Source organism: Vipera ursinii (genome assembly GCF_947247035.1).
Source record: "Vipera ursinii genome assembly, chromosome: 15".
In the NCBI taxonomy this organism is placed as follows: Eukaryota; Metazoa; Chordata; class Lepidosauria; order Squamata; family Viperidae; genus Vipera; species Vipera ursinii.
Genome location: NC_139528.1, coordinates 2,169,759 through 2,189,032, shown reverse-complemented (window position 1 = coordinate 2,189,032; position 19,274 = coordinate 2,169,759). Strand labels below are relative to the sequence as shown.

Here is a 19,274-nt window from a genome sequence, read left to right as displayed (position 1 = left end):
CCTTCCTTCCTTCCTTCCTTCCTTCCTTCCTTCCTCCCTGCCACTTGCATTTCTAGGCTGCGTTTTCCATTGAAAACGGCTGCGGGCCCAGAGAGGGTTAGATGGGATCGCCCATCATGCGCAGCCAGGGGACGATGATGGGGATTGTAGTCCAAACGCTAGAGATGGGGAAAGGTGGAACCAACGGCCCTTTTTCCTTTCATAGATCTAGTCGGGTACCCGCTTGGTGCCTGCACCTCCCAGCTGCGTGGATCGAGTTGCCTGGGGGGGCTCCCAGGCTCCTGGCCTTGCCTCCAAGACAGAATGTGCACGACGGCCCTGCAGAGTAGGCCGGACCCAGAGACAAGAGGCCAGCCCAAAGCTTCCCTTTAGGCTACTGATAAACGTACAAGACACTCTCCCTGCTCTCTCATCCAGCCCCTTACGGAACAAGACTGCCACCGCCGCCACCCCGTCATTCTCCAGAGCAGTTCAAGGAAATGTTTGTTCTAAATCAGTGCTTTTATTGGCTCTTGGGACACACAGTGCAATAACAGGCCGGGAAACAAGAGTGTCCGGAGGTTGTGCGGAGAGAAATTGGGCAACTCCCTGGCATTTGAGCCCCCAAGGCTGGGGTGGGAAGGCTTGGGGAAGAGGGGGGGGTTTCTCTGAACCACTCTTCCGGCAAAACAAAGCGTGCAGGGTCTTTCCTGGGCGAAGAAAGAAGACAATTGTGGCGTTGAGAAACAACTTGGGTTAATCTCGGCAGCTCCTCTTTCCTGCCCTGATCGGCTCATGTCAGACGCAAGACGGGGACCTAAAGATTTAAGCTAATTTGAAGATAAATCTGGGGGGGGGGGAGTTGGGGGGGGGGAAAGGAAGAAAAGAAGAGGCCAGAGAAATCTCTGTGCTGAGGGGTAGAGAAGATGATTGGTGTTTCCTGTGAATCCAGGTAGTCCTCGACTTACGACATTTCCTTCAGTGACCGTTCAAAGTTACAACGGCACTGAAAAACAGGACCGTTTTCCCACACTTACGACCTTTGCAGCCCCCCCCCGTGGTCAGGTGATCGAAATTCAGACGCTTGGCAACTGACTCCTGTTTGTGACGGTCGCAGCGTCTCGGGAGAGCGTGATCCCCTTTTGCGAGCGTCTGACTAATCAATGAGGAAAAGCCAGATTCGCTTAACAACCGTGTGACTTATCAACTGTGGCGATTCCCTTAACGACTGTGGCAAGGTAGGTCGTAAAACGGGGCGCAACCCCCGCTTGAACCAGCGTCTCGCTCAACAACAGAAATGTGGGGCTCAATTGCCGTCGCACGTCAAGGACTACCTATATTTCATCCCAAAACACGGACTGGGGGAAGGAGATCTCGGAGGCATCGGCTACTAACTTAACTGGACCTCACTCCGGACATATAAGACGGGATATAAAGATCAAAGAGGGGGGTAGCCCCCCCCCAAAAAAAAAACGTGGCAAGGAAATTAAGAAGGTTCTTCCCTGGAGACTTCCACCAAAGTCCAGATGACCGAAGGAGGGCTAGCCGTACGCCCGGTTCTTGTGGGGGCTCCGCTCTTTGGCGCCGTGTCCAGGAGTTGATCTGCAAGAAAGGGAGCAGATGGTCACTGGGCAGGGATTTCTTCCTTCTCCCTCCCTCCCTCCCTCCCTCCCTCCCTCCCTCTCCCTTCCTTCATTTGTTCGTTCCTTCCTTCCTCCCTTCCTCCCTCTCCTCTTCCTCCTCCCTCCCTCCTTCTTTTCCTTCCTTCTTCCCTCTTCCTCCTCCCCTTCCTTCCTTCCTTCTCTTCCTCCTCCCTTCTCCCTCCCTCTTCTTCCTCTCCCCTCCCTCCCTCCCTTCTTCTCTTTCCTCTCCTTCCTCCCTCCCTCTCCTCCTCCTCCTCCTCACCTGCGCCCGGGGGCCGCCCCGAGCTGTTTCAGAATCACGTCTTCGAAATCGTCCACCCCGTCTTCGCTCACCCCCAGAGACCGAGCCAGCTCTTCCAGGGCATCTTCGATTTTATCCAGGAAGTCCACAAAGCTGATGCGGTCGTGGGCAAAGACCCCCTCCTCGCTGCCAAAATGCCCTTCCAGCACCGGGACCAACTCGCCGGCATATCGCTCCCAGCCCAGCCCGGCCAGATAATTCTGCACCAGCTTCAGGAAGGCGTTTTTCTGAACGGGGGCTAAGCCCTCTCGGTGGGCGCATTCGGTGACCCCGGAACAACCCTGCGGGGCAGAGTAAGGGTGCTTGGCCAGCATCTCCCACAATTCCTGGGGTTCCATCGCTTTTCTGGCTTTCCGGGGTCCCCGCTGGTGGTCTCCACTTCTGGGGGGCTTCGCTTGGTGTCTCTTGGGCTCTTTCTCGCTGGCCACTTTGGGCTCCCTGTCCTGGTGCCGAAACTTCTCCTCCCCATGGTGTTTCTTCTGCCAAGATTTCGCTTTGCCCTGCCTGGCTTTCCGCGGTTCTTTCTCGGCCTCGCTGAGGTCTAGCTCCTTGCCCAGCCTCTGCTCCAGGTCTTTAAGTTCCTCCAGAGGAGCTTTTTCAACCAGCCTTCCCAAATCCCGCCGGAAGGAACCCAGCAAGGAACGCAGGCGATGAAGTTCCTTTTCCTGAAGCTCGTGTTTGCCAGGAGGGCGACGAGAGACGGTGTCCTCCCCGGGGTGCTGGCGGGATTTGGCATCGCCCGCCGGGTCCAGCCCTTGGACCTTCTCCTGGAGAAGCTGGATTTTGCCCCGGGCGGCCGAGAGGGCAGCCGTCTCCAGCTTCAAGGCTTCTGCCAAACGTGTGTTTTCCTCAGCCAAATTTTGTTGCACTGAATCGACAGCCAAAGATTTCTTTTCGGACTTCTGCAGCAGAACCTCTAGTTCTTCTTTCTGGGCCTGTGAAGCAAGCAGTAAAAAAAAAGAGAGAGAGAGATTTTGTTCAAAACCTTATTTTTTGCAGTCGAAAAATTCTTAAATTTTGCAGCCCAAAGGCTTTCATTTTTGCAGTCAAAAATTCTTATTTTTGCAATCCAAAAGGCCTCGTTGTTGCAGTCCGAAAGGTTTCACTTTGGCGATCAAAAGAATTCTCATTTTTGCGGGCAAAAAGGTTTATTGTTTTGCACTCATAAACATTTCGTTTTTCCAGTCCGAAAGGCTTTATTTTGGCAAGCAAAAACCATCTTGTTTTTGCAGCCCAAAAGGTTTTGTTTTTGCAATCAAAAAGATCTCTCTTGTTTGCAGTCAGAACGCTTTTATTTCTCCAATCAAAAATGTCTTAACTTTTGCAATCACAAAGCCCTTATTTTTGCCAACAGAAACGCCTTAATTTTTGCAATCACAAAGCTCTTTATTTTTGCAGTCAAAAAGCTGCTTTTTTTTCCTTTTGCACTCAAAAGTTCCTTAATTTTTGCGATCACAGTGGTCGTATTTTTGCAAGTCAAAAGAGGTCTTCATTTTTGCAAGGTTTGGTATAAAAACTATCCCAGGCTCTAAGTGTAGAGGCGAAGGGTCATCATATTAGCAGAATTAAAACTATGGAAACGAATGGAAAGAGGTCCTCAACTAATTGTGCTGGGTTTGCTTAACGACTTAAGTCAGTCCTGCCTGATTTCACAGCTTTTTCACTGCCGTCGTTCCCCATTGCCCAGCGAGTCTCCCAGTGCCCGCCGGTTGTGTGAAGACCCTTTTCCCGATACCTGAAGTTCAGCCTGCATCAGTCGGATATCCTGATTTTCCTTGGCTAACTTATCCAGCAAGATTCCCATGGCATCCAAGCTCTTTGGATCCTCAGAAAGAGATTCCTTGCCTGCCCGGAGTTGAGCGTCGTTCGCAGAGTCGAGGGAGGGTGACCAGTCCTGGCAGAGGGAGGGGGGAGAAAAAATGGGCAGGGATGACCTCTTGACCAACACTGGAAGTTTTTAAGAAGAGACTGGACAGCCATTTGTCTGAAATGGTACAGGGCTTCCTGCCTGAGCAGGGGGTTGAACTAGATGACCTCCAAGATCCCTTCCAACTTATTATTATTATTATTATTATTATTATTATTATTATTATTATTATTATTATTATTATTATTATTATTAATGATGGTTTGACCTATCCTATCTCTCTACCTGGTAGATCTGGAGCAGGGAAGAGAGAAGCACAGTGGTTTACGGGCCATTATGTTCCCCTTAGTGGACTGAGCAATAGTAATTGTCCCATCTCTTTCCAAGGTCCATGCGCCACTAGTTCTCATGGATCTGGTTAGCTCAGGCCTTCTCCAAGATTGTCAGTTTCACTGCTAGCAAAGGTTCGTTGGATTGCAGCATTGGAAGGAGCCTCAATGATCAATTAGTCGGGGGGGAGGGACTTTAATATGGGTAGACTTCAACTCCCAGAATTCCCCAGCCTGTAACACTGGCTGGGGAATTCTGGGAGGTGAAGTCCACCTATCTTAAATCAAGCTGAAAATTTTCCTTAAAAAAAAATGACGTCCAGACTGCTGCTCTTCGTGCACTCTCCCCGTATTTCTCCGTTTCTGCCTTATTGTCCCACCTTCTCTGTCGCTTCACCTGTCGGCACACAGCTGTCCTGTCTTCCTTTTTGCAAACAGATCCTCTCCAATTCTGTTTTAATCCGTTATTCCAAGGTCTGGATCAGGGATCCACCCATAACCCCATCCCTTTCCTTACCTGTCCACCGTTGGCAGGATGCGGCCCTTCTCCGTTAGAACTCAGCCCCAGATTCAGCACATCCAGACCTCCTGAAGGGGTGGGGGTGGGGACGTGAAAAAGAAATTACAATTTTAAGAAATACGGGCAGTCCTCAACTTATGACTTTAACCGAGCCTGCAATTACGGATGTAAATCCTTTCAGTGCTAAGCTGAGGCATCCATCCTATGGCTGGAGCAGATTTTTTAAAAAAACTTTGCAGTAGTCATTTAATGAATGAATGCAGCATTCTCTGCTTAAGGGCAGCGATTTACTTAAGGACCGTGGCAGAAAAGGTTGCAATATCGGGTGCGACTTGCTTAAGGACCGCCTTTTTTAGCGATAGAAATTCTGTTCTCAACTGTGGTCAAAAGTCAAGGTCTACCTGTATGGAAAAGCGCGCAAACTTCGCCCCAAACTCACCATCCTCAGCCTCAAGGAAGACCCCTGTAGAGAGAGGCAAAGAAGGATTTAGGAGAGAGACAGACAGACATAAATACACACACACAGACACACAGAGAGAGACATAGGTAGGTGATGGATTAGAAGATAGATAGATAGATAGATAGATAGATAGATAGATAGATAGATAGATAGATAGATAGACAGACAGACAGATATATACATGTACATATATATATATAGATGATAGATACAGAAAGAGAAATAGATAAGATAGAAATAGATACACATACAGAAAGATAGGTAGATGATAGATTAGTAGATAGATAGATACAGATAGATAGAGATATATGATAGATAGAGATGATAGAGATATAGATGATAGATAGGTAGATTATGAGTGTGTGTGTGTGTGTGTGTGTGTGTGTGTAAAGGTAAAGGTTCCCCCGCACATGCGCGCTAGTCGTTTCCGACTCTAGGGGCCGGTGCTCATCTCAGTTTCAAAGCCAAAGAGCCAGCGCTTGTCCGAGGACGTCTCCGTGGTCATGTGGCCGGCATGACTAGACGCCAAAGGCGCACGGAATGCTGTTACCTTCCCACCGGAGTGGTCCCTATTTTTCTACTTGCGTTTTTACGTGCTTTCGAAGAGAGAAAGAGAGAGAGAGAGAGAGAGAGAATGACAGATAATTCAGAAAAATTCATCTTGGTGGTTGTTGCTCACCCAACGTAGCCAGAACCCCAAAGCCCACCACGGCTAAAACGGCCAGCAGCCATTTCATCCGGGAAAGACCATCGTCCTCGTCCTCAGGAGCTCCCATCGCGCGATGGTGGGGCAGCTCCGGCCCCACCTGCTGGACCTCGACACGGACTTTCCGCCGGCGCAGACTCTCCACGTCGGCCTCGGGGGACGCCGCCTCTTCCCCAATGCTGGAAGCTTTCAGCTCATCCTGGGGGGGGCCTGCGGGGGACCAGGGAAAGAGGTCTGCTTTTTCCCCCAATGCCGTTGTAACTTTCAACGGTCGCTAAATGAAAACTGACCCCGCTTTGGAAACGCAAAAGCACCTGTTGGGGTGGATTGAGAGAGGGGGACACGTTCTTCCTCCTTCTTTTCATCCAGCAATAAGAGAGTAGAAGATTCTTGGCTGGAAGAATCTCTGGGAATTAGGTTGTCTTCTGCCTCAGGACTCTGGGTGGAAAAAAGTTTGGAAGTTTGTCCCGGTCCGGAAGTGATTGTGCTCTTATCTTTTTCTCTAGGGATGTACAGAGCAGCGGATGGGAAGGGAGGGAGGGAGGGAGGGAGGGAGGGAGGGAAAAAGGAGGAGAAGGGAATTGGAAAGGAAGGAAGGGGAAGAGAAGGGAAAGAAAGGAAAGGAAAGGAAGAGAATTGGAGGGGAAGAAAGAAAGGGAAGAAGAGAAAGAGAGAAAGAAGGTGGAGATACATGGTTGTTCCAACAAGCGGGACTGGACTGATTGTGGTTTTTTAAATTTGGTTTTTATCGGCTTAAATTGTCCTTTATTTCTTTATTTATTGTTTAATTCTTTTTTAATCTTTGTATTCTATGTTTTTTTAATTTTTTATTGTTGTGAGCCGCCCTGAATCCTTAGGGAGAAGGGCGGCATATAACTTTAATAAATAAATTAATAATATTTTTTTTATTTTTTTAATTTTAATTCCATTTATATCCCGCCCTTCTCCGAAGACTCAGGGCGGCTTACAAGCTTAGCAATAATAATAATAATAATAATAATAATAATAATAATAATAATAATAATAATAATAATAATAATAATAATAATAATACACACACACGTGTGTGTATATGTGTGTGTGTGTATAATTTACACACACATACATATATTCGTACATATACATATAAATAGATATATAGATATATAATATAGATGATTTTGTTTGTTGATGCCCCAATTAATGAAATCCCAGCAGCAGTTCACTTCCCAGGAGTTACTCTTCACAACGCAAGTGCACAGAGATTTGATTAACTGGATTAATTTAAAGGGTGGATAAGCAGTGCCTCTCTGGAGCTTTTCAAAGTGTCTTCAAATGCTACAGAGTTGTGGCTTCTGCCCCCCCCCCCCAAACACATACACACATGCCCTGGACCCTCAATTTCAACATTCAACCTTTGATTTCTCTTCTTCCAGATCTGGACTGTCCACGAAAAGCTCGCTCTCGGGCGGAGAAGCTGTTGGGGGGGGAAAAAAATAAATAAATCCACAACTGATTTTGACCTTTTCATATTCCCTTTTCTTCATTTTTAACCCATAAGTTAGATTTTCACTGCCATGGCTTCGCCGACATCAGCGGCAAGAAAGGGCAGAGTTCAGGGCAAGTTTGTGGACAACAGGCAGCGTGGGGGAAAAAAAATAATCTCCTCTTCCCTTCCTGTGTCCCCTCAGTGTTAATCACGGTTAACTTGCCTTCCAACTGGGTTTCTTCTGAAGCTTGGAAACCAAGATCTTCCACAGGGGCAGCCTAGAGAGAAAAAAAGCGAGTTATAAAAGTTCGTCCATCTTTCCTTTTTTTTTTTTTTTGGAGGGGGACGAAAAACCACTTCCCAAACTTCCCCAAATTACCTGAGAATCTTTTTTTTTTTTAAAGAAGTTAAATATGTTCGAAGACAGGCCAGTAAAAGGGGAGGGATTAGGGAAAAAAAAGATGTGGGGGATTTCTTGACATGCTCTGGAAGCTCCTTTTCAACCTGAATAGCGCCTCCTCAATCACGCTCACCTCTGCTCCTGTGATCACCCAGCTGTTGTTCTCCGTCTCCTGCGAATGTGTGTGTTCAGCCATGCCTTTTCATGCCCTGAGATGCTCAAATATCCACCTGGAAGGAAGGAAGGAAGGAAGGGGGACATGATAGAAGAATTCAGTAGACCTAATGAGTGGCTCAATTTTAATTTTTATTTAGAAAATAGAGACGCCACTCATCCCGCCGAAGAGGAAACTCTACGTGGCTTCCTGACCAAGTCGAAGCGACGAGATAAAAACCTTAAAATAATGGGGATTTTTTTTTAAAAAAAAATCTGTGCCTCACCACGCACCCGAATAGCCCATGCAAGTTATTTTAGCCCCCACTGAAGCCGGCTGAGTTCCAAAAATACACAAATAAATACAGGAGGGGGGGGAAAGGAGACAAAGGAGAAATCCTGTCGGTAGCACCATTTCCCCCCCCCAAAAAAAAAAGACTCTTAAGAAGAGATGAGGCTGACTTTAAACGCCATCCTGATAGAGCTATTCTAATTCGAGAGAAAATGTCAAGAATCTAAATTATGCTGGTCACCAGAGGCAGTTCGAAGTTCTAAGGAGCGGCCTTGGGAGTGGTTGTGTTTGTGTTGCGGGGGTATTGGTGACCCCAACTCAGAAACCTGTTTGAGCCTGGCAGTCTCAAAAGCGAGGCAAAGCAAGCCAAAAAACAAACACAAAAAAAACACGAGAGACCAGCAAAAGGGGACACACACCCCCTATTTAAAAAGTTAAGTTTCTGTCTAGGAATCTCTTCCTGCTTGCTTACAAATTCTTACTCACCACCCTGCCAAAGAACAGCTGTCAAAGCAAGAGACTGTCAAAGCAAGGAAAGTGATATATTTTTAGCTCTGCTGAAGGCTATTTAGCAGGTGGAAATGGCTTTGCTGAGCAGAGCAGCAGAGGGGGGGGAGAACAGGGAGGAGAGAGAGAGAGAGAGAGAGGGAGATTGGGGCCATCCAGACGCTGGAGAAGGGAGGGGACAAAAAAAATCTGGTTATTTTAATCTGACACACACTGAAAGCTTTGGCTCTCTGCAAAGGCCAACTTTGCGTCTAAAATGGAATAAAGGAATATAAACTTTGAGCTGGGGGCCTGTTCGTGATTCCCAAGGCTGCTTTAGGCCCAGCCAGCCAAGCTGGGGAAAGAGAGAGAGAGAGAGAGAGAGAGAGAGAGAGAGAGTGTCAGTCCACCTCTTGCATTCAAGAGGGTCACCAACAATGTTTCTGCAAACTGGCTTCATGAAAACTTTGTCAAGCCTTTTTATCTCTCAGCAGCAGAAAGCTGCGGTGAATAGGCAGAGGTCACCAGGCCGTGTCTTTTCCCTGCTGTGGGGAGAAACTCCATCACACACCGAGGGGGAAAAATTAGGTTTTCTTCTTCCCTCCCCCCCCCCCCACAAAAAAGACTATTAGTTCAGAAAGTGCATTCTGCCGCTGGCAGGACAAGAAGCAACGGATGGAAATCAATCAAGGACAGATCCAACCTGGAATTAAGGAGAAACTTCCTAACAGTGAGGACAATGAACCAGGGGAACTGCTTGCCTCCAGAAATCGCAGGCGCTCCATTGCCGGAGGTTTTCAAGAAGGGCCTAGACAAGTCACATGTCTGAGATGGTGTAGGTTTTCCTGGTTGAGTGAGGGGCTGGACTAGAAGACCTCCAAGGTCCCTTCCAACTCTCTCAATTCTGTTCTACCACGCGGATCTTCCAGTTTCCTTCCAGCCTGTTCTGAGACCTGCGGTTTGGCACCATTTCCTTGGATGCGCTTTTTGCAAGCTACCCCAAGCGGTTAAGGAGAAGAAGGAGAAAGAGATTTTTCCGCCGCCGGAATTTTTAAAAAGTTGGATTTCAAGGCGCAGCGATGAGTCTTTGCAGCAAAGGAAGGGCTGGGGGGGGGGAGCTAGAGTTCTCCGCTGTGTGCCTGCGTGCTGAGCAATCGTGATTATTGTGATAGTATTATTATTTTCACAGCCAGCAACACCATCAAGGATAGAGCCAGGCCGCCACTTTGGAAGGAAACCCGGAAGGGTAGCGTCTTTTTCGATGAACACACAATCAATTAATTAATACAATTTAGCTTTGTTGAGTTGCAGCTGATGCCTTGAAGAAAAAAAACCTGTTAAGTTTTCCAGTTTTCTGGCCACTCTGCCTTTTACAAAGTCCACTGGGGGGGGGGGGGGCAGAAGCTATTGTGCTGCAAATAAATGCAAATTCACTGCATTTGAAGGGAAGGGAATGCAAATAAGCGAGGGGAAGCAAGGCTGAAAACCCAGAGTTAAAAACTTCTGCCTTTGTTTACAGCGTGAACTTGAAGGCTTCCAGAGAAATACAGAGAAGGGGAAGGGAAAGGTCACCAAGCAGTGATACCTCAGACTTGGAGGTATCACTTCCTCCAAGGGGAAGGGAGTCAGGGGGGGGGATCTCCTTTGCAAACCCTGAAACAGGGAGTCTCTCTCTCTCCCTATCCTGTTGCAAATGCTCAGGAATCCAAGGAAAAGCAAAGCTGAATGTCCCAATCCAAGGAAAAGCAAAGCTGAATGTCCCCCCCAAAAAAAAAAACTAAAACTAAACTAACGAATCTAATTTTCCAGCCTGAGGGGGGAAAAACCCCAATAATTAAAAATAGTAACATTGGAAGAAAAAGTAGCCGGAGCGAAAAAGAAAGCTTCGCAAGTTCGGGGAAGAAAAAAAAAAGATTATACACCGAAGCGCGCGGGATGCAGGAGCCAAGCATCACCCCGGGAGGTTGCTATGGTAACCCTGCAACACCCCGCTTCATCCCTGCTGGACCACATTTCATTTCCAGGCTTGGGAAGGTGACTTTTCCTGCAGGGAGGGGAGGGGGGGAACCGCTCTAAGTTGGGGGGGGGCTTTGTCCCTCTCCCCCTCCCCTTTTGCTCTCCCCCCCCAAACACCCCCCAGGGCTTACCTTAATGCAGGGGGCGCCCCCTTTGCGCCCAGCCGAGTCGGGGGAAATTGCGGAGGCGGCTGGCAACTTTGCATCGCCAAAACTTCCTCGGGGAGGTGGGCAGAGGGAGGGGGGCGGGACTAGGGAAGGGCTCGGCAGCCAATGGCGGGAGGAAGGCGGCGGGCAGCCGGCCAATGAGAGGCGCGGAGCCGAGAAAGAGGCGGATCGGCTCTTTAAAGTTGGGGAAAAGTTGGAGAATTTGGGGGGGGGAAGAGAAGAGCTTTGAGGGGGTGGGGGACAAATGGGGGGTCGGGCCCCCCCAGAAACACAGGCCGAAGCCTTGTTTTCAAGGAAGCAGAAACTCCATTTAAAAAAAAATAACGAATTAAGTTGTGGGTCTCAAGAGTGACTAAGCCGGATAGAACCGGAGAGACAGCAACAGCTGAATATATATATATTTTTTAGATTTCCCTATCGAGCAGCCCTCAAGAGTTTCCAGAGCCTCCGCCTCTCACAACTGCTGGAGGGGGGGGGCTGCACAAACTAAGCCCCCCCTCCACCACCACCACCAGTAAGATCCGCATCCAGGAAGAAGCTGGGAGGGGGGGCACAGATGCCAGGGGATCTCGGCTCCCCTTCCCCAAGAGAAACTACATAAAATAAAAATAAAAAAATCAAAGGGAGGGAAGGATCCAAATGCTGGGCAGGAAAGCAAGCTTGGTCAGAGATTCCTCCTCCTCCTAGCACTGATGAGGCTACCTAGTAGGGTCAGGAAAGGTCTTGCAAGGAAACCATCCAGCTCAAAAGAGCGTCGAGCATTTCCTTCCTTCCTTCCTCTCTTCTCCGCATACCCCACTCTCTTCCAGCATGGATGAGGCTACCTAGTTGGGTCAGGAAACGTCTCCAAGGAAACCATCCAGCTCAAGGGAGCGTCGAGCGTTTCCTTCCTTTCTCTGTTCTCCACAAACCCCCCCCTCTCTTCCAGCATCGATGATACGACCCAGTTGGGCCATGAAAAGTCTGCAAGGAAACATCCAACTCGGAGAGCATCAAGTTTTTCCTTCCTTCCTTCCTTCCTTCCTTCCTTCCTTCCTCCGTCCTTCTTCCCTTCTCCTTCCTCTTCACTCCGCAAACCTCCCTCTCTTCTTGCTGATGAGGTTGCCTAGTTTGATTTGATCTGATTAAACTTATATGCCGCTCTTCTCCCTGAGGACTCAGGGCGGCTCACAACCATAAAAATAAAAAAAACACATAAAAGTAATTTTTTTTAAAAAAAAAGAATTAAACAATAGATGCAATCATTACAAGACAATTTAACCCAGTAAAAAGCCTAATTAAAAACCCGTAGTCAGTCCAGGCCCGCTTGTTGGAACAACCAGGTCTTCGGGTCACGGCGGAAGGACCGAAGGTCAGGGGCCGTCCGCAGCTCCGGGGGTAGTTCATTCCAGAGGGTGGGCGTGCCCACAGAGAAGGCTCTCCCCCTGGGGGTCGCCAGCACCCTGAGGAGGCCGACTCAGTGGGAGCGAACCGGGCGATGGGAGGTTGACAATGGCAGCAGGGGGTCTCGCAAGTACCCCGGGCCTAAGCCATGTAGGGCTTTAAAGGTTATTACCAACACCTTGAAACGCACTCGGAGGGTAACCGGAAGCCAATGCGGCTCGCGCAGGAGTGGCGTAACATGGGAGTACCGAGATACTAGTTGGGTCAGGAAACCTCTGCAAGGAAACCACCCAGCTCAGAGACCACCAAGGACCCCTCATTTCAACCCTGAGCTACAAATAATGTCACTTCTTCCTTCACCAGGTTAACCGACTTGCAGCAGGGTTCAGGAACAGGCAGGTGCCCCTGTTGTGTGCAGAGGGTCTCCCAAGACAGGCAGAAGTCTGCAGGGCGAAGCCTGACCTGACATCGCTGTATCCTGATCCAAGCATTGGCAAGCTAGAGACGGTCAAGACACCAATTTTGGGTGGAAAAACCCAAAGAAACGGGTGCTTTGCTGGTCAGCGGCCTTCACGCACTCCAAAAACCACATTATCAAGGTCAGGAATATGGGGTTTGGGAAGGCTTTGCCAAAGGGACGATCCAAATTCACCGCACGGATTCAGGCATCGGTGCAGTCCATTTTCTCCCTCCGTTCTCGGCTGGATCCAGGAATTTTCCACCCTGTTTGGGATTTGTCTCATTCCCCCTCCCGGGCCAGCAGAACGCAAACCCCTGATCTTGAGTCTGGTGCCAGGGGCTTTTTATCCCTTCTGGCAACACAACTGTCCTGGCACACAACTTCGTTGGTTGCTTGGTGCATTCTGCGAAGGAAGGACAGGATGAAAGGCATAAATCTGTCGGAAGGGCGTCAGGGGAGAACAAATGCAGGGACGCACGGGGCTTTTCAAAAGAGCCCAGCACACTGTGGTCTCTTTTTTGCTTGTTTGTTCTGGACTGAATATCCTGGACCAAAATTTATTTATTGCCTTCCCTCCCTCCCTCTTTCTCCCCCTCGCTGCCTTGGTCTACAGAGAGGATTGGAGGGCACTTAATTCATGTGTGTGTGTGTCTCCAAACTTGCCAACTTTTAGACTTGAGGATCTCAACTCCCAGAATTCTCCTTGCCTTTGCTGGCTGGGGAATTCTGGGAGTTGTAGTTCAAACAAGTTTGGAGACAAGGCTGCATTTGAGGGGGCTGGGTGCGAAGAGGACATGCTGAGCGGCCCCTTGGCATTAATTCAACGGGGGAAATTGACTTGTTTGCAAACTGCCAATTTGGCCCAGAGTCGCTGACCGCTCCGTGTGAACTGTGTGACCCTTTTGATCCGTTGCCTCTCATTATCTATTTACCCTTTTTTTTAAAAAAAAAAAGCCACTTTTGTTTTTATAAATAACTCAAGGCACCAAACATGACTTAATAATCCTTCCTCCCGTCTTTCCCCACAACTAGCTTGTGAGGAGGACTGGGCTGAGAACGAGGGACTGGCCCAGCCACCCGTTCGGCTTTTATGGCTAAGGTGGGACTAGAACTCCCCATCGCCTGGTGATTGGTCCAGTCACCCAGCCAGCTTTCATGGATAGCTAAGGCAGGACAAGAACTCCTTCTGATTGGCCTAAAGGTCACCCAGCCAGCTTCATGCCTGAACTGGGATTAGAACTCAGCACCTCCTGGTGATTGGACCAAAGTCACCCAGCTGGCTTTTCTGCCTAACTAGAGCTCGCTGTCTCCTCGTTTCTAACCTGGTGCCCTAACCACTAGACCAAACTGGCTTTTATTATGCCCAATCCACAAACATCGCATAAGTATATCCGACGTGTCTTGTCGTTTTCTCTGCTTTGAACGACGGGAGCGGGTTTCACAAAACGGGGACCTCAAGACACACGAAGGCGCCAGCGGGAAGGCAAAATCTGAGATCTCCCCGCCGCCCGGCTCTCGCCTTCTCAGCTACGCTTTAACTGAAGATGGTGAAAAATTCATTTTTGTTTTTAATGTTCGCAACATGAAAACACGAGGGAGGGGTCGTGTATGAAATCCAGCTATGCCTTGCCTTCCCCCCTCCCTTTCTCTCCCCCCACCCCCAGTTCTCTCCCCACTGAACATCCAGCAGGATAGAAACGATTATCAAAAGTCACATCAAGGAACCACTTGACTAAAAAAAAAACAAAAAAAAACCCGACAAAAAAAAAGAAGAGAAAAACGGACACAGTGACAAAAAAGTCAAATTACAGGAAGGCGAACGTAATAATAATAACAATAATAATAAAAAATAGGTCCCAAAAGTTGGCATTTTTGTCTGTCTCTCTGTGGTGAGCAAAGGGCAGCAGTTTGTCCTTTTCAAAAAAAAAAAAAATTTTTTCTCTAGAAGACAGCAGTCACGAAGAGCCTCCACGTTGGGCCAGCTGCAGTCGACGGTTCCGAAAATTTTAAGCTCAGGCCAAAATCAGGAGCACCCAGACCCTCCTCAGTTGCATTCTGTAGGACTGGGAAGGGGGGGGGGGGTGAGAGACGGTCTCTTCCTGCCAGATGCCCCCCCCAAAAAGAAGAGGTATTAATTGCATTTGTTGGAATTTCCTGGAAGAAACCAGACGGCACGTTTGAATAACGGCTCAACTTCCGAGTAGGCCGGGCTGAGCTGAAACTGGAATGGAGGCAGAGGATGAGAGGAATGAAGAGGGAGGGGAGAAGACGGGGGAAACACCCTCCCCTTTTTTTTTTTTTTGATCCAGCCAATCTTTTGAGGAAAGCCAGGCGCTTTGCGGTTTCCAACGCAGTCGTGGTCTGAGGGAGGGAGGAACGCAGGACAGACGGCGATGCGTGACGGGTGAAGACGTCAAACGGGTGGGTGCCTCTGTGTCCAGCCACTACAGTCCAACTGTGTGCCCAGTGAGTCCAGGGTCAAGATTGAAGACCCTCCCCCACCACGAGGTCATGGGGGAGGGGTTTTCCTTAAAAAAGAGACAGGATGCTCTCTCTCTCCTCTCGAACCCGCCCCCCCTTCCGAATTCTCCAGATCCATTACTGCCTGGCCGGTGCAAGGGACGGGATTCGGTGCCCCCTCCTCAGCCAAGGATATATAGTATAAACCGGATTCGCCATCCCGTCTGGCCACCAGGGCGAGGACGGCGAGAGAGGGGGAGGGCTCAGCCATCATTGGCGGCCACCAACTGCCCCATGCTCTCCCGGATGTAGACCGACTGGATCTCCTTGGTCTTCAGGCAGAAGTCGCAGGCCCAAACAGCCGAGGCCTCCGTGGTCAGCAGCCCGTAAGCGTTCTCCGTCATGCCCGTGCACTCGCGGTGGAACCACTTCTGACAAGAAGCCTCGCACAGGATGGCGTCTTGGTCGTCGTTCACTTCACTGCGACAAGCCCCGCAGGGGTAGACCAGGCCAGGTGGGGGCTGGTGCCCGGAGTTGCCAGCTGCCTTGCCGGCGGGAGGTAACGGGTTGCCATCCGAGGTGGCAGTGCTGCCGCTGTGGCCGGCACTGTTGGGCGGGAAGGCGGGCTGGGTGCCGTTGACGGCCGCTGGTGAGCTGGTGTGCTGTTCCTGGTTGAAGCTGTTGGGAGGCGGGTGGAGGGGGGGCTTGCCGGCCCCGCTGTCTTCAGCAGAGGGGGGGAAGCCGGGGTCAGGCCCTGGGAAGGGACTGGGATTGGGGGGCAGGCTGGAGAGATTGGGGTTGGGGCGCTGCAGGGGGGACTGTCCAAAGAGGTTGGCGGGCTGGCTGAATCGCTGGGCCATTGGCGGTCCTCCCGGAGGGTTGAGCGCTGGCCCGGAGCCCATGTCTCCTCCACGAGGGGGCTGCCCCATGGTTGGTGACATCATGGGACCGAAGCCCCCCATGGGACCCTGCATGAGTTGCCCACCGGGGGGGCTGAAGTTCTGTCCCAGCGGCTGCCCAAACGGCTGCCCAGCGAAGCCCATCCCGCCGGGTTGCACGTAGCCGGGATTCTGGGGGGGCATGTTGAACGCTGCGCCCATCTGGTTCGGTCCAAAGGGAGGCGGCTGCCTCCGCATGGGCTGGGGCCCCCCACCGTAGCTGGGTGGCACCTGGGGGCCCATCGCCCCTTGCATGCGGAAGTTCCCAAAGGGGCCAGGGTTGCCAAGGAAGGGCGCGGAGGAAGAGCCAACCTTGGGGATGGCAAAGTCATCTTCAAAGGGGTTGGAGGCCACCAGGTGATCCACCATCGGGGTGGGAGGGGGAGCAAACTCCGAAAGGTGGGAATAGGAGGGGCCCTGCAAGAAGAAAAAGCCGAGTAAACAGACCAGTATTCATTCCTTCTAAATTGGTTCATCTGCCAAAGAGGTTGCCTTACAATCAAAATCTCCAGCAGGGGGCGCTGGAGGCCAATATATCTGGAAGGTACCAAGTGTGTTTGTGTTTGTGTGTGTGTGTGGGGGGGGGGGGGGGAGAACAGATGAGGAGGATCCAAACAAACTATAATCAGGATGCCTGATTAAACCAACTTATGTGGTTCTCATATAGGCAGTCCTCAATTGAGACAAGATTTCCAGCTGTACGTTTTTACAGTCGTAAGTCGAGGCACCCCGTGACCAGACCCGACCTCATGACGTTTTTTGTGGTGGTCGTTAAGTGAATCACCCTGGTCATTAAGCAAATCTGCACTTGTCAACAGTCATAAGTGCAAGCCCGCTCTTCTAAATGGCCATAAATAAAAGCATATATAATTACACGGCAGGGCTATGGAAGAACGAACCCAGCCAAGGGTTGGACAGCCCTTTGTCTGAAATGCTATAGGGTTTCCTGCCTGGTCAGGAGGTTGGACTAGATGACCTCCAAGGTTCTCTTCCAACTTTACCCAGGGCCTCTGAAACACAACCAGCCCAAAATTACCTGCGTGTTGGACTTGCGACGTTTCTTCTCCGGACTCTTCATTTGAAGACCTGAACAAAGCAGAAAAGGAGAAATTTAGAATAGAATTCTTTATTTGTCCAAGCGCCTATGGAGATTCTCAGGTCATTGCTGTGTCAAAAATGCTTTTTCAAAAGGCATCAGGACCGTTTTTTCCCTTTTTTTTATTTGGACAAATGTGATTAGATTATCACACTCATAGGCAGGAACTGGTCTCCCGCACAGAAGCTCTCAGTGTATGTGCAAAGCAACAAAATAATAGCAGTAATAATACCAATAAGAGGCGGTAATAGAGATGATGAGGAGGTTAATAATTGTGTGTCTATTTTCTTTCTTCATCTGTCTTTCTCCCTTCCCTCTCTTTCCTTTCTCATCTTCTCCTTTTTTCTTTTCACCCACTCCTCTCATCTTCTCTTCTTCCTTCCTTCCTTCCCTCCCATTTCTTGCTTTCTCACCTTCTTTCTTTCCTTCTTCTTTTCCCCCACATCTTCTCTTCTTCTTCCTTCCCCTCCCTCCCTTCATCTTTCTTTCCTTGTCATCCACTCCTCCTTATTCACTATTTTTTCCTTCCTTCCTTCCTTCCTTCCTTCCTTCCTTCCTTCCTTCCTTCCTTCCTTCCTTCCCGATATAAACATGGGCAAATATACATAAGACAGGACTGTTGTTAGGTGGGTTACAGTGAAAATCTGCCCCACTCGAGCATCTGGATGGTTTTCACTGTTGTGACAAGTTACAACAGCCAATATTCGGGTGGGCTATATATTAAGTCATTGTAACTAAACACACACACACACACACACACGTTTAGAGCCAGGGAAGGTCAATCTCTCTTGCAAGCCAGCAGCCTACCTCACCGGGTTGTTGTCGCTGCAGGAAAAAAAAAGGTCAGTTTGGGGTGCAACAGTGAAGTCTACCTAGCAGGGTTGGGGTGTTTTGGAGCAGGGGGGGGATAATGGAGGGGCGCTTCTGATGATTACCCCCTGCAACGAGCAGAACCATCCCGGCTGGGGATGATGGGAGGGAGAGTCCACGCATGGGAAGCCCTGCCAAAAGGGAGGGGGCTTCCTGGCTCCTCCCCTCCCCCCATCATCCCTAACGAGCTTTCCCGGTTGAATTTCCACCTGCCAGACCAATAGAGACCCCCACTTTCCCCATCAGTCGGGACCCCGTTTTCCTAGCAACGCCGCCTCCGGTCTCCATGGCAACCACGCCCCCCCACACACACTCCTTCCTTACCGGCCTTGCCCTGCTTGCGGCCTGGGCCTGCGGCGAGGCTCCCCTGCGGCGGGGGTGGCGGAGGCGGCGGCGGCGGACCCGGCGCTGGCGGAGCGAGGCCTACTCCCCCCTCCAGCTTGTCGGGGTGCGGGGCCGCCATAAGAAGCGAGCGGGCAGGGAGGGGGGAAGCGGCTACGAAGGGCCCGCAGGCCCAGGCCGCGCCATCGCGACGCGCGCCGGAAGGGGAAGCCGATAGAGAGGCGGGGAGGGGGAAGAAAGCGAGCCCCGCGGGCAGCGCTTCCGGTGGCGGGTTTATCGCCCGGCTGTTCTGGGCGTCTGCCTCCCTTCTCTATGGTCCGGGAGTAAAAGCGCCTTTCGGAAGGCGGACGGAACGCCAGAGCGGCGTCGACGTCACTGCCGAGCGCCGTTCTGCGTCCAATGATGATGACGTTGCTGAATGGAGGCTCATGGCAGGAATAAACAAACACAGATACGACCATCTTGAGACTCTAAGTGGGTTTTTTTTCTTTTCCTTCCCTCCTTTTTTCTTTTCCCTCCTTTTCTTCCTCTTTTCCTTCTTTCCTTTCCTTCCTTCCCCTTTCCCTTTCGTTTTTTCCTTCCCTTTGCCCTTCTCTCGTGTATTTTCCTCCCTCCCTCGTTTATTCCTTACCTCCTTCTCCTTTCCTTTTTGTCCTTCTATTCTTTCTCCTCCTCCTCCTCCTTCCTCTTCTTCCTTCCTTCTCTTTCCCCAAAGGGAAAAAAGGCATCCGGCAGCCACAAGCTAAAGAAATACCAACCTTTAATAATAACTATTTGATTTCCTTTGGTATAATCGAGAGAAAATCAAACCAAATACAAATTTTGTATAAAGGGGGTGGAGAGGAGGGGCAGAGTGGCGGGGACAGGCACAGTGATAAAGAGCAAAGCCACACATTGGCTTCCGAGTATAACAATTACACATGCAACACCAAATTATC

The 19,274-nt window shown here is 50.1% G+C and overlaps 2 protein-coding genes across 3 annotated transcripts; both read right to left on the bottom strand.

Annotated features, from left to right (window-relative positions):
- Positions 1–5: 5 nt before the first annotated feature.
- Positions 6–10,852, bottom strand: PBXIP1 (PBX homeobox interacting protein 1). 2 transcript variants are annotated; one of them, XM_083374496.1, is made up of 11 exons: positions 10,752–10,852; positions 7,807–7,903; positions 7,497–7,551; positions 7,200–7,261; positions 6,120–6,243; positions 5,779–6,015; positions 5,079–5,102; positions 4,637–4,707; positions 3,659–3,817; positions 1,885–2,858; positions 6–1,581 (listed from the first exon to the last, which is right to left on the bottom strand). In XM_083374496.1, the coding sequence occupies exons 2-11, from the start codon at positions 7,867–7,869 to the stop codon at positions 1,521–1,523; spliced, it is 1,830 nt and encodes a 609-aa protein (XP_083230622.1). In that variant the 5' UTR covers positions 7,870–7,903; positions 10,752–10,852; the 3' UTR covers positions 6–1,520. The 2 variants fall into 2 exon arrangements, with proteins under 2 accessions (XP_083230622.1, XP_083230623.1); XM_083374497.1 differs by lacking the exon at positions 10,752–10,852 and adding an exon at positions 8,605–8,622.
- A 3,087-nt stretch (positions 10,853–13,939) lies between these two features.
- On the bottom strand, positions 13,940–18,953 carry PYGO2 (pygopus family PHD finger 2). The gene is given in 4 exon segments (XM_083374503.1): positions 13,940–16,445; positions 17,065–17,114; positions 18,319–18,481; positions 18,483–18,953. Coding segments are annotated over 4 exon segments (1,620 nt in total). The 5' UTR covers positions 18,798–18,953; the 3' UTR covers positions 13,940–15,353.
- Positions 18,954–19,274: the final 321 nt, after the last annotated feature.